The sequence below is a fragment of the Emydura macquarii genome, unplaced genomic scaffold (assembly GCF_026122565.2).
Source record: "Emydura macquarii macquarii isolate MOO-44397 ecotype Brisbane River unplaced genomic scaffold, CSIRO-AGI_Emac_v2 contig_3080, whole genome shotgun sequence".
Taxonomy (NCBI): Eukaryota; Metazoa; Chordata; order Testudines; family Chelidae; genus Emydura; species Emydura macquarii.
The window spans coordinates 3599138-3614495 of record NW_027133217.1 but is presented as its reverse complement, the minus strand read 5'-3'; the positions used below and the strand labels follow the sequence as shown (position 1 = coordinate 3614495).

General features: G+C 38.2%; 1 protein-coding gene and 1 non-coding gene across 2 annotated transcripts in view; one reads left to right on the top strand and one right to left on the bottom strand.

Annotated features, from left to right (window-relative positions):
* LOC137141563 (meiosis-specific coiled-coil domain-containing protein MEIOC-like) overlaps window positions 1–9750 on the top strand; it is a 62236-nt gene extending 52486 nt beyond the window's left edge. The window contains exon 8 of the mRNA XM_067530499.1: window positions 3305–9750. Within this exon, the coding sequence (XP_067386600.1) occupies window positions 3305–3558 (254 nt within the window). The 3' untranslated portion in view covers window positions 3559–9750. The remainder of the gene's footprint in view (window positions 1–3304) is intronic.
* Window positions 9751–10310: 560 nt separating this feature from the next.
* Window positions 10311–10427, bottom strand: LOC137141570 (U5 spliceosomal RNA). Its single transcript, XR_010916670.1, has one exon. It is a non-coding gene; the product is annotated as a U5 spliceosomal RNA (small nuclear RNA).
* Window positions 10428–15358: the final 4931 nt, after the last annotated feature.

The window sequence follows — 15358 nt, the reverse complement described above, 5'->3', positions numbered from 1 at the left end:
CAACCCTGCTCCCTCAGTTCCTTCTTGCAGCCTGTGACGGTTGCTGGAACCCCTCATTATTTAGGCAATCCTTCTCTTGGTGGCTATTCTTCCAAATTTCGTGTGACTAATTCTTATAGTTTTAGTTTGTAAATCTTAGATAGTTCGGACACCTCCGCACTCAGATAGCGGGGTTGTCCGCTTCTCTGGTGCCAGGGCATGCCTCAGTTGCTGGGCTTTAAGCCCTGTGCCTCATGCAATAAGTCTATGCCTTCGAGCCACTTGCCCTTGAGCTGCCTCAAGTGCTTGGGGGAAGCTCATAGGAAAGACTGCTGCCAAATCTGCAGGGATTTCAAGCCCTGGACCAAGGAGGACCGAGCTGCACGTTTGAAGGTCATGCTTATGGAGGCAGCCTTAAGACCCAGCCTCAGAGCCGCACTCAGACTCAGCACTGAGCACCTCAAATTCGGCATAGAGCACTTCTCCAATGACCCGGTCTTTCAGCACCGATCATCCTACCCGGTGCCCAAGAAGAAATCCTGCAAGCACCAGGAAAAGAGCCAGTCCCCAGGACCGAAGGCCGAAGGAGACAGAGAGTGAGACCAGTGCCGGGCCACTCTTCATTCCCAGTGCCACGTCGTCAGGTGCCTGCAATACAGGGACCTCAGCAACTTCTGATGCCTTGTAAGCCAGTGGCACGGTCCGGCCAGGACGTCGCGACCCTTTCTCAGACCCAGGCTCCAAGGAAGGTCACAGCACCTTCCTTTAGGGGAATAACCAGTGCCCGTTTACAAGTCTTTAGCCCAGGCTCCCAGTGGGGCGAGCTAGCAAGCGATCTGGTGCCCCCGTCCCTCAGGCAGGGCGGGGCAGGCAAGCAGTCTGCAGTCCCTGGCCCACAAGCCGGGCAGGGCTGGTTGGGCAGTCAGCAACCCCCAGCCTTCCCACAGACAGGGCTAGTAAAATAGTCTGGGGCCCCCGGCCTTGCAGGCAGGCGGGGCCAGTATTGCTCGGGATCCTCTGTCTCCCAAACGCAGAGGGTAGCACTCCCTCCCGGGGTGGTTAGGGAAGGGGGGGAGGGCGACACAGCTTTTTCCCACCATTGACTAAGGTGCTGTGTCCTTCCTTGGAGCCTGGGCCCGTGGAACAGCTGCAATCCCCCCTGGTGGGTCGGGCCACACACCTACAAGGTGAAAGAGAGAGAGCATGGAAATTGTCTCTCCCTTTTAAAAATGTTCCTTCTCCTCTCTAGGGTTTTAACACCCCCTCCCCTCATGGTCGGGTAACAAATAATGTCCTTGTATGGTTTCATCCATGTCCTGAGTCAGTGAGCATTACTTCATCATGGTTTCAAGCTGGCAAGGGAAGGGGGTGGCTAGCTTGAGAATCCATTGAATCTTTGTTGATACCTAGGCCAGTCCTTTGTTCCTGGAAATCTGAGCTGGGTTTATCCTATACAAGCCTTGAGGAGGTGTGAACTGCTCCTCTGCTCCTGGAGAGTTTGGCCTGGATATGTTTCAAGCCATGAGGACACATCTTTGGGAATATTACATAGCAGAGCCTCATAACCATACACATGACATTGCAACAAATATGTTAATATAACAATAATGCTGAGTATGTCATGAGCATTCCAAAAACATCTTAAATTAAATTAAACAATACACAATTCTACTACAAGGGTGAACATGGGGGTGCAGAGCATCACAACCCCAACCGAACCTCTCTTCACCTGATGCCCTGGAAGCTCCATGGCTGAATACAGAGGAGCGAGTTTGCTCGGAGCAAGTCCATGAGGTCCTACAGGGCAGTAGAAAGCCATTCATTAGAGCTACCTACCTTGCAAAATGGAAGCAGTTCTCCATCTGGTGTTCCCAACAACAAATTCTGCCTTTGCAGTTATCTCTGCAACTCATTCTATACTACCTGTGACTGCTAAAACAGCAAGGTCTAGCCCTTTCTTCAGTCACAGTCCATCTGGCGGCCATCTTGGCCTTCCATCCCTAGATTGACGGCTGTTCTGTCTTTTCACATGACATGGTCACCGGTTTCTCAAAGGCCTGGAGAGGGTGAACCCTCAGGTTAAGGATCCCACTCCCAACCCCTTGGGATCTAAACTTTGTTCTGTAAAAACTTACAGGACCCCCATTTGAACCATAAGCAATATGCTCACTGTTACACCTTTCCTGGAAAGTGGCCTGGCACCTCAGCCAGATGAGTTTCAGAGATCTGAGCCCTCACTTCAGAACCACCTTATATGATCTTTTTTAAGGACCCAGTCTGGTAGCAACCACACCTGTTGTTGTTCCTTCCAAAAGTTGTATCTCAATTCCATTGCAGTCAAGCAATCTTTCTGCTATCTATCCTAAACAACATACAAAGAGGGAGGAACAGTACCTCCACTTGTTGGATGTTCGGCGGGTCTGGGCTTTCTACATACAAAGGGCTAAATCTTTCTGCAGATCCATTCAGCTGTTCATAGCTGTAAGAGAGAGAATGAAAGGTCTCCTCATTTCTGCACAGAGAATCTCATCGTGGATTACTTCAAGCATCAGGTGTGTTACAACCTCACAGATGTCGCACCACCACCTAACAATGGCTTACTCTAAAAGGTCTTAGGTCTCCTCCACTGCTTTCTTAGCGCAAGTTCTGATTCAGGATATTTGCAGAGCAGCAACCTGGTCATCGATTCACACATTCACAATGCGCTACGCCATAACACAACAGGCTAGAGATGATGTCGGCTTTGACTGTGCAGTTTTACAGTCACCCTGTCCTTGATCTCAGAACCCACCTCCGGTACAACAGCTTGTGAGTCTCCTACATTGGAATGGACATGTGCAAGCACTCGAAGAAGAAAAAACGATTGCTAACCTTTCTGTAACTGTTCTTCAAGATGTGTTGCACATGTCCATTCCAAAACCCACCCTCCGTCCCCTCTCTCAGAGGTGGTTGGCAAGAAGAAACTAAAAGGGAGCAGGGTCGACAGGACCCTTTATACCAGCGCTATGAGCATGCAACACCAGTGGGCCCTGGAGCTGATCCAATGGATACCACTAAGGGAAAAAATTCCAGCAGCTGTGCTCAGGGTGTGCGCACACCTACATTGGAATGGACGTGCAACACATCTCAAAGAACAACAGTTGCAGGAAGGTTAGTAACCATTTTTTCTTTAATACCAGGGTGCAATTTTTCCAGTGATTTCTTGAAATTACATTACCATAAGACAAAGTGTTGGCTGAATTCAAGAGATTTTTGTCTAATCAATAAATGTCATAGTTGTGTATTAGTTCTTTTGTAATATGGTTGCATATTCTTGTCGTTGTAGATGTTCTTGCTCTGGCAGCTGCCATTAAAGAGTTAGCTGTCTCCACACGCAAGGCTCGTACTGCTTTATGGTGTGCACTGCAAATGACTCTACCAAAAACCTCCTTGAGCACTCCAGTGAAACAGGAGATGGTCGAAAGGGCATTGCAAGAGCTTTGTCTAGCAAACACAAGCACACAAGAAAAAAACAGTGCAGATCCCGAAGATCAGGAAAGCAAAAAAGAAAAACATGAAGGAACCCATACGGATTTCTGAATAGCTGTATGCAAAAAAAAAAAGGAAGAAAGAAAGAAAGTGAATTACATTGTACTGTGGAGAACCTTTTTGCTAGGTTATCAAAAAAAAAAAAAAAAGATACAACTGATCAGTGCTGCAATTTTATTACTGTGATTCTGGTGTTGACACATTTCTTGTAATAGTGTTATTGCAGTTTTAATATTTCTGGTATTGCAGTGTCTTCTATGTCAGATGAAGATTTTATTAATAAGGGGAACTGGGCAATAGCTCACCATTTTCTTGAACACTTAGCCAAAGCTATGTATCAGCTGTGACTCAAGCCATGACCTGAGAAACCAGTGAGTGGCTAAGCTATTTTTTATTCTTTTCTTCATTTGTTAGTTAGAAAATTTAGCATAGTTTAGAAATGCCATTTTAAAGGGTATTTCATAATTATAGGGTTTTGTGCACCATTATGTAGTTCTTTTAAGTGCCAAAATGATTGCTAAATAATTTAATTGTTTGTACTGTCACTCAATACTGAATAATCTACACTTCTGCATTGTTATTGTGACAGGGTGTCAAATCCTTCAGGTAATTGCCAAGAGTCTGATTGGAATAATCAGAGTTTAATGTTGGTTACATGAAATGTTTCAGCAAGTTCTGCCAATCAAGAGTTTCCAGCTAGACTAATCTACACCAAAAGTTTCCATAGTATAATCATAGTACAATTTTTACATAATGAATAAATGAAGAACTAATTTAAGGAGTTTTTAAAATTGCGGTACATTGCATTAAAATACATTTTGACAGTTAACATAACGTTGCTCAGGATTAGAAATTAGATTTAGAGTCCTCATGGTTAAAAACAGTAATATGCACTTAATGAAAAATTACATGGTTATTAATATGTTTATGGTACTTTAATTTTCAGAAACATTCCATATTTATTTTAATGTTTTGATTAAATGTTTATTTTAAAATCTATTTTAATAATATACAGTTGGGTCTTTTGCCAAACCTTCCTAATAATCAGATTTAATAATGTACTCAGGAAATATGTATATTAGATATAAATATACACACAGTATATAGGGATTTTTTGAGGGGAAGGGATGTTTGCAAGATATTTACATAAAGCTAAATATATACTAGGTTACCAAAGCTGTTTAATTGATTTTTGTTTTAGCATGAGAAGATTTCATATATTTAACTGCTATTACTAGTCTTCATCCTGTGGCTTAGACAATCAGAAGTGTTATGTATCAGTGTGAATGTACAGGGTGAGAATTAGAAAAGGATAAGTAGTTCATGTTTTGTTCTTACCACACTACTTATAAGTATTTTAATACTTTATCAATCGTGTCTTTAATGTTAGATTGTTTTTCAAAATGTACTAATTACCACGTATGTTCTTTGGTGTTAGTATGTTAATGAATTACTTTGGAAAGCAGTTGTTGTTTTAAAAAAGAATTATGTTGAGGACGTGAGAAAAAGTTCAGACTTTTACAATTAAAATTTATCTGTTTCATAATGTTATAATGTTGAATTTGACACTTTCTTGATAAATATATAGTTCTGTTTCCATATACATGTACTTGCTAAATATTCCAAACAGTCTGTAATTTTGGACTTGTGAATGTTTCTAGAACAGATGTAGTCTTATAGTACTATTAGTAACAATATAGCACCAATGGTAGTACCATTGTTAATGGTAATGAGGTGAAGAACGCATCATTTTGTAGAATAGGAAGTTAGTAAAGCCTCATTTTGACCCACTGATTAAACAAAGGAATCATTAGGAGGCAGAATCTTATTACAAGTATGTTCCATCTTTTTTAAAGAAAATGTAATCAGTTTCAATGGATATTTTTCAGCCTTTGTCTTAAACTAAAAATTGGTACTGAAGAGAATTGTGTTAGTGCTGTGTGAATGTATTGTTGGGGTGTGTGTGTGTGTGTGTGTGTGTGTGTGTGTGTGTGTGCAATCTCTTTGCACTATTTTCAGGTCAAATGTGCTTTTGTGAAACTATAGTTGGTTTGAAAAATTTTCAGAGTTTACAGTATTTGAGTTGATGGAATTTAAGTTTTGAGTTATGATTACTGTGTTAACAGGAAATAGAAGTTGAAAGTCTTGATTTGCATTTCTGTTTACAGAGTATTTGTTGTCTTGCAGGATTGTTTTGTGGTAATGAATGTATTGGACATATTAAGTCCATATTGTATTGTTTGTGTGTGAGTTATTGTGAAGGAATGTGATCTTCATCAGTTCATAATATAGTTAATGTGCCTTTAACGGTCTTATTTTTAAAAAATGGTAAATAATTGTGTATTCCGACTTCCGCTTTCTGTTACAATTTAATAATACAGTTAAAGGGTTTAAATATAGCTGCATTTGCCTATAGCTAACATGTAGCATATGGTATTAGTGTTGTTCCTGCATAATATTTGATTGTCCAGTTATGGGCTCTTTAACAAGTGTAAGACACCATACCTGTTGAGAGTTGCCACAAGTCAAATGTATTAATAACAGAGTTGTGTTGCCCACAAATGCAACGTGCACATTTATTTCTTTTTGACTTGATCTGCCTGTTGTCTTTTTAAAATGTGAACTATCTAATGGTCGTTTTAGTATGAAAATTTTTCTGCCCATTTCTTGAAATACTTTAACAATTAACATTGACATGTGAAAACAAAAATCCTTTCAAAACACTTCAGTTTTGTTTTTGTTTTGCTCCAAACTTCTATATTTCATGGGGGTGGGGGGAAATATAGTCTTTTGTAAACTGACCAGTTTGAATTTGGGATTACAATAGCTCTATGTGGTCATACAGTGTTCCTAACTGTCTACTATTTGACTTGATAATGAAAAGCAATTTCCATAAGTATTTCTTCACGTGAATAAGTATAATTTCCTTTCTGGTTTGTTAAGGGCTGATGCTAGTCTCATTTTATTGACATCAGTGGAAGCAGGTCTGGGTTATTAGATAGTGGTTTGTGAGTTTTTTGGTTTATGGAGCAAACAGTATGTAGTGAATTTTTCTTTTTAAAATGTTTTCATCCCATCCTGGGATGCAGTTGTTCTTTTTTCTTCTAATTGGCTTGCACAATTAGGGTGTATAATTAAGTGTAGGTAGTAGAGTGCTTCCACTGCTCACTGCAGCTAGTCAGCAAAACTAGTCGGCTCAGTTGCAAGATTTCAGAATGTTTAAGAATTCTTGTTCAAATCACGATAGTTAAAATACAAATATATTTATTTTGTTAGAATAGGGATGAAGCTTTAAGATCCTAAACTGATAACATAATACAGTATAGACTTAAAAATCACAAACTAAATGATCCCTTTTATGGGTCCCCACAGCAGCCTGGAAACTTGTGGTTGTTTCCTATTTCCACTTTATTGTTCCATAGGACAGAAGATATGTGGCCTGCTGCAAAATGAGAACTGTTCCATCAATATATGTAGCACCTGTGCCTCTGCCTCTTCTCCTCTACATCCCCATAGTACCTGTGATGGTAAAGCTATTATGATAGAACTGGCATAAGTTAATACTAATGAGATCAGTATTTTTTTTTATCAGCGTTAAAGGGAGGTGAGATTGTCAGGGAATATGGCTGTTCTGTGTGGTGCCAGGTCCCAACAGAGAGGCATCTCCAGGATGAAGGTCTTTACCACAAACCTGGTACTTTCTACAGGCCCTCATCTGCTGCCTTGTGCTCACCTCTATTTGTAGAAACAGTGACATATACTTTTTTCTAAATGAAGTAAAATTCATTTATGTACACTGAATGTCCCTGATAGTGAAGGGCATTTAGCACATAACTAATTTTTTTTTTTTAATTTCAGTTCCCCTCAGCCTGAACTATAGCTTTCAACTCTACTTAATGTGACATTCTCACAACACATTTTGTGAAGTCACAGCTACTGGTTCTCACTGGACTAAGGAAATAGCCTATAGGAAGTTAGATGTGTGTTACAATTATTTTTTAATTACTATACTGGATTACTCTGAAAAAAAATTAAAAACCCTTAAGAATTTATTTTAAAAAGATAATGTAACACACAATGCCATTTTCTGACCTGCTGTGAAAGCTGGTTTCATTTTCTGTCTGTGCATGGTGGCAGCTGTTATGTCAAAATGGTGCATGCTGGGCCAACCCCAAAGAGGTACAGATGGCTGGTATGTTTCTTGGTGGGGTCTGAGAAGTGAGCTTTAAAATGTAATTCTCCTCTCTGTTCAGGACATTTGAATAGATTTAGCTTTTTTTAAATGTACAGATCTCCATTAACTTGTAAAGATTTGAATTCAGGATTCTTTTTCAGTACTGCAAGAGTTGACCTCACATGGAAAAAGAGAGCAGGGAACCCCACCCTCTAGTGTGTTAGGTGAATATAATGGAGCAGCTAACTTTCAAATGTGTCTTTAGATGTGGATGCATATGTAATTAAGGCTACACAGAAATTGTGCATGATCCTGCTTCCATTGAAGTCAATAGTTTTACTAGATACTGACTTCAATTGGGTTTACTGCTTTACTGACCTAAAATTGTATACTATTTAACTTTTTTTATATACAAGCTTTGCAGTTCATGTTGAACATTGGGTACCGAGAAACTCCAGATATGTTTTCCCTAACTTATTGTAAGATTTTGAACATACTAACATCTTAGAGTTAGAAGGATAGTCTGCTTTCATTTAAAGCTGAGGAATGTACCTTCTGTATATGCTTTGACTGAGTTAAATCAATAGGCTTTTGAGAATTTTGCACCTTGTTTTATCCTGATTTGCCTGGATGGAAATACAGCCTTAACCATGTTAAGATCTTGATTTGTTTCTTATGCAGTTTTATCTGTCTCAATCACCAGCACTTTTCTGTTTTATGGAAACTTATATATAATTATGAAAAGAAAAACTGTGTATCTATGAAGTTACTTTTTTATTATAAATTGTTTTACAATTTGCTTTTAAAAAGCACTTACTTTCTTTTTCTTTAGTTTTTTAGTTTTAATAGTGCAACCAAATCTGTCAATTATATAGTGTGAGAATTAATTTTTCTTTATTAGCAATACTACAATTAAAGGTGCAAAAATAAGATGCATTTCAATGTACTTATTAGCCTTTGTTGTTTAGAAGTTGAAAATGTATGGGACAAAAGTAGTTTTGAGCAATTTTTTTTAGAATTGGGGAACTGAAACTATAATCCTCTGCTTCTTATTTGCCAGATAAGCTTTAAAAGGAAATTGTTTGCGTATAATATGTGAAAGCTAACTAATGAGAGAGGGGATATACCAATGTCAACTTAAAAAAGTCCTTGCCAGATAAAGGTTGCTTTACATTTTTTATTGTACACAATAAAACTCGTCTAAAACTTGTTTATGCACAATAATAACTTAATGAGCATAGTTTTTTCACAAAATTAGGCTATTTCCAATATATATATATATATATATATATATGAGGAAAAATAAGTTTACTTTTATTTTTATGACAAATATACAAAGATTAATAGTGTCTATATTTTAATATACTGTTTGGTGTCTAAAGTATATCTTTTACATGTATGTTGGTCAATCTCATTTAATTAAAAACATTTTACACTGCTAGTGAAATATTATTGAAGAAGGCTATTGTGAGTTAATCCATTCAGTAGACCCAACAGAAATATGTGAAAGTGTACATTTAACTAAAAGAAACAAGATGTTAATTATAAGACTTTATGTTTAGTCAGTTTAGGCTTATTTCAATGTTTCTGTAATATTACTGGATATTTAATGAATGCTGCAAAAATTTCACTTCTACCTCTTTTGTAACACTCAACTTTAAGAGAGATTATTTATACTGCACAAATTTCTGTTGGGACATACTTAGCTATTTTAAAAAGTTGATACACCTTAGCAAGTGAATTTGGTGTGCATTTTTTTTTCTGTTATACAGTTGTATTATGTGGAACACCAAGAAGCCTTGTGGCTAAGGCTTGATTGTGTTCACTTGTGTAAAGTAGCCTACCATGCAAACTGTGTACACTTACATATGGTTTATATTAAGAAAAAGGTACAACAGTAGAAAGAGATACTAAGATTTGTGCTACATGTATGAAAGTTACAGATTTATGAGAATTCTTAATAAATCATGGCCAGTGTAATTTTTTTAGCATTTTTATGTATGTGATTGTTTCCTTATTTAAATAATCAGTTGTGTTGTATGTACAAGTCTAATAAATAGTTAGAGCTATTGTTTTATTCAGTTCAACTCATGTTACTTATCAGCTGCTGTTCTATATGTGAGATGTTTGCTGTTTGTTTTGGGTTTTTTTTTGGTAATTAACTGAAAAGACATGTTGTATGTTCTGGGTAACACTTACAATTATAAAAATAATTAAAGTATTTCATATTTTAAGTCACTGATTGTGTTACTTCAGTAAATTTATGTGGGGGAGGTGGGAACATTAGATATGGATAATATTTGTTTTATAGGGGTTGGTGTTAATGAGGCATATCCATTCCAGTTTCCAGATGTGAGGTCACATGTATGAAGTGGAGAATCTTTTTAAACATTGAAACTTAAATAAATTAATAAATTAATAATTGAAAATACATGAAAGGAGAGAATATTAGTAAATAACCTAAGTAACTTTCACCTCTTTCCCCCTCTTCCTTCCAAGTGAAATTACTGTAAGGGAATTCAGTCTGATGGATTTGGTGTACAACTTAATTGTAATTATTAAGCATCATGCTTCATTTTCTTTTATGTTAGTTCTTAGAAGCCCCAGGGTTTTTTCCACAACATTGAGTAGCTTCACCGAACTGAAAGCTCAAAAAATTGGGTATAAACTCATATATGTTCCTCTCCAATTAAATCTTTAGTAAAAGGCGAAAAGATTTATACAATCTGAAGAGAAACCAGAGTCGTGATCAGATCATTGGGCTAAGTGCGGAAGACATAGGCCCTTCACCGAAGAGCTGACAATCTAAGACCCTGATCCTGCAGTGAGATGTGTGCAGGCAGATGCCTGGGCTCACAGAGAGTCCCATCGAAGTTGGTGAAGCTCTGCACAGACCCGCATGTCTGTGTACATTTTGGTCTAGATCTATTAAATTACATATTCTTGTTTCATTTAATTCACTCTGTGATATCTTTTCTACTTTTATATTTATATGCAATATATAAAAGTTTATTTTATGTAACTTTTATGCACCATATGTTTTGTGAGTATATTATCAGTATAAGGGCAAATATTTTAGAGAAGGCGGAGGGCATCCTTGGGTACGTCTACACTGTGGAGTGAAGTTGATTTATTTTAAATCGACTTTCACCTGCCAAATTTTAGAAGTTGCAGGAGCATGATCACACCACACTCATTGCGTTGGGGTCTTGCATCCCCACTAGCCGTGATTAGGTCAACAATCAAAGCAGTGCACTGTGGGTAATTATCCCATAGTGCAACTAGATACAGAGGCTGTTGGGAACCTTGTCGTCCTCCCATGATGCAACGTGCTCCCTCCCCCTCCCTTCTTCTCCCAAACAAACGGCAAATGCTTTTTTGTGCTGTTTTTCATTGCAACGCGCACGCCGTTGCCAGAGGCATGTAGCCCACTCAGCTCTGCACTATCATTGTGAGTGTCACAAATACTTCTCGACTTACCCTGCAGTATTTTCAAGGCCAAGACAGGAGCTGCAGCGTGGAAAATTGTGATGTTATTGAGGCCGCCCTGGTACAAGCCATAGAGCAAAACAATTGCTGTTTGCTGCAGGCTGTCACGCACCATCTTCAGTCGGTGGAGCGCTGCTTCTGGTTCCAAGAAACAAGCATAGACTGGTGGGATCGCATCATTATGAAGGTGTGGGATGATGAACAGATTTACAGATTTCCTGTAAGCATCGTTACGTCAATCTCCGTTGTCAGGGTAGACCAGGCCCTTAGCAATGGAAGGATTTCTGAGGAACAAATTTTTCAGCAATGTGACTATTGGTTAAAGGAAAATGTTATCTAGACATGACAACTGCACCAGGCTGGATTTTACATTCACCCATTGGTTATCCCCAGTGATGTGAAAAGTCTTTTGAAGAGAACAAATCCAAGGAAGACATTTTTATAAACCTTAATTGTGCTTTACATCTTCATGAGGAAACCTTTCAGTGATATGGACCTCCTCAAAGGAGCAACCACACAATATTCAAAAAGTGTTACACAGTTTTCATGGACAGTATAATGTAAAAGTTCCAGAGAAGACATCAATCCTATGAAGAAAACTAATTGTAACATGGTATCTGTCAGATATGAAACTTAGAAGGAACCTTACGTGAAATAATGGCAAGTAGTTGCAGATGTGCTGCTGAGAGTTTTTAATACTCTTTGAAAGCAGAAAAAGTTCCAGCTCTACTCCATATGGAGTACATAACATACACTATATCTAGTCCACACATAGCCCCTCCTGGGGTTTGGCTTTAATGCTAACTCAGGTAACAATAACCAAAGCATCTCACCCTAAGCTTGCTCTCCTAGCTTCACACTTCCAAAATCTTTCCCTGCAGGACTTTTGATGCCAAACCTTTGTTCCCTGTGCCTGAGAGAGTTTCCAATCTCTCTAATAACTTGGGTGAAGCTAATTAGATATACCTGCTGGTATGTATCTGCAATAATTACACTTCTCTTACCTCAATATCTAGCAACAAACTAGCAGCTGAAGTTGAGAGAATTGCTTCCTTTTAAAACCTTTTATTAATGAGAACTCTGAAAATAGTCATGCTGAAATAGATCATTTAAATGCTGAGAAAATAATCCTCCGTCAACACTTGTTAAAAATATTTTTCTAATAACCCCCTGTTCAGTCAGGCTAGATTCTGTGCTGGCTTTTATGACTTGGGCAACTCCATTAAAAGCTATAAATCATTCAGTGTGGAATTTGACCCATAGTCTCAAAATCATCAACAGTCTGTATAACCCATTAGATTTTTCAGCATCCTAGTGAGATGATAACCCTGCCCTGCCCCTAAAATAAAAATTAGTCTCCCAAATATTTCAGGTCCTTCTTAAACACCCACCTAATTACAGCTGATTGAATTGACTTGTGTATAATTGCCTGTTCATCCCCCAATGTCTCTTTCTTTCTGTCCCCAAATCAGCCTTTGCCAAACTTTTGAAAGCTTAGCCTATCTTCAGAAAAGTTAAACTATTCTCACTCTCATCTCTTTTAGCCACATGTATTTGGGGTGTATTCCTCTTAATTTATACATCTTCTGTGCCCCTCTCCCCTTCCAACTAGTCGGTAGTGCCCCCAAGGAGATGTATCCCCACCCTTTGGGAAATGCTTCCTTAGGCTATGAGCCACTTGGAGGAAGGATCGTATCTTCTCATGTTTGGAAAGTACCTGGCATATAGTGGGTGCTAACCTAAATACAGATTAGAACCAATTAAAAATGTCAATCTTTTTTTGTCAAAAAATTTCCTCCCCCCCCCCCCCATTTTCCTCAAAATTTCCCATGAAAAGTTGTCAGTCTTTTGATGAAATACCGAATCTTGAACATTTCATTTTAGTTTTTAAAAAAAAATGTGTTTTTGAACACCAAAACTTTTTACCAAAATAAATGTTGATTTTGTGTGTTTGGTGAAAAAAGGGGAAATGTTTTGGTTCAATTTTGAGAATTTTTATTTAATTTTAATTTTTCATTTTTGACAAACAGCTGTTTTCCTGAAAAATTACTTTTTTGACCAAAAATTTCAACCAGCCCTAATAAACAGTGATGCGCAAATCAAATGGAGTGGACCCAAAGATGGCTGGATGTATTAACACAAGGAGTCTTACTGTCTCCAAAGGATGAGGAGAAGTTGTCATGATAGTGGCAAAGCTCTTGAGTCAGTTTGGAATTGTTTTCATCTTCAATGCAGAACGAGTTTAGGTGGGGAGTGTTGTCTTTGCAAAGCACTGGCCCCATATTTTTATAAAAACAAGGAATTTTATTAATTGAAAAACCCTTTTCAATAAAGGTTGCTAAGTAATATTAATAAAAGCTAGCAATGTGGCCTATTGGATAGGGCACTGAACTAGGAGTCAGGAGAGCTAGGTTCTATTTTTCCCTATGCCACAGAGCTGTTACATGACCTTAGGCAAGTCACTTTCCCCTTTGCAGAGAGGATGAGAGAACAAATCTCATGTGACTGATGCTAGTCATGTCACTTAACTGGGTTGGAAGGACTCGTTTTTTGTTGGTAAATGTCAATTTCACCACACACACTGACACAGATATTTCCATCTATGATGATTGAATTTTGCAGATTGGCAAAGTAAGAAAAATGCTGCTTGAGAATTTTGAGAGTTTGATTTATGGATATTTACCATGTATATTTTGACATGTAATGTTAACAATTAGTGTTTTAACAGTTATAAAACTTTAACTTTTTGAATCTCAGTATATACTGTCATTAAACAATGATCTGATCCCCCATAATTTCCCACAAATGTGAAAGTTTAAATTGATACAAAATAAATGTATAGCTATAAATCAGTGTTATCCACTGAATGTATAAACAAATAAAAATTGAATTCTGCCAAGCCTACACTTAATGCATAAGTGGAAGTTGTTCAGATACTATGAGGGTGGTAGAACAACTGATACAGAAAAAAAAACATTACAACTGAAACATTTTCACATGCATATAACACTTAAATGCTTAAGTGTGAATCAGACCTCAATTGAGAGGCTTTAAAAGCTAACTCCCCTTTTCTTCAATGTAACTTTCATAGGCCTCTCTACTTTTCTGTGTCTTATCTGGGGTATGAAGTAGAAGTGCCAGTCTATTCATATAGCACTGCAATCTATCACTTGCCTTTGGAGCTGTTTGAAACCCATGACATTTTTTTCCTTCTTGTCTATCTTCCTTCTAAAATTTTATTGAACGAAAACTGTTGGGGGAAAAAAAAAGAAAACATGGTCATAAAAATAATCCTCCTGGTTCCCAGAAACTGTTCCCTGTGTGTATTTGGGATGCTATCTGCTTAATTTATTGTCCCAAATAAGTACTCACTACTTTTCTTTCTTGTTAGCCATGCAAAGCCAGTGTAGCTGTGGGAGAGAGATGAATTCTTTTCTGGCTTGTGCATCATCGGCACAATTGTTCACTGAATTCCAGTTGCAGAAACTTCATCAGCATTAATGCATGGACTGGAATGAGTTTTTGGATTTGAGGCTGTCCGAGGAAGTGGTAGCTAGGAAAATAACTGTTTTTACTTATAACATGAGGTAATATGATCAGGAGTCATTGAGAGGCAGCAAATATGCAATCTCACTATGCCATTTTTGCAGAGTCACTTTTCAGAGCAGAACCACACTGTAATATTTGGAGTGTTAGTTTTGTTCATTTGCTGTTTGTTCGTCGTTCTGCAAATGTCCTTGGTCTAAGAATCCAACCTTAAAGTGAGCTCTTTTTTTCCATAAACCCTTTTACTGATCTGATCTATCTGGAAGGGAATTCCTCCTTTTTTCTAAGGAGACACGTATAACATGGATAAACTTTACCAACTGCCTGTTCACCTCTCCCTGTTTAACAGCTGTCACTTTGCTCTAGGGTCTCACAGCCTGTTACACACAAACACAAAACACATACACACTCAGACCTCTGCTGACTCTCTCCCCCTCCTCTTTGGACAAGCTGAGTGAGTCCATAGAACTCTGCCCTTTCTCCTCTCTACCAGCTGAAATTTAATCTCTCCCGTAAATAACACCCAGGGCTATTTTGGAGCTGGGAGGCAGAAGGAGAGCAAAGCACGTCAGCAATGTGAGTGGAGGAGAACAGCCAGGGGGAGGGGTGGGGACAGGGGTGACACAGCCTAGACCCCAAGCA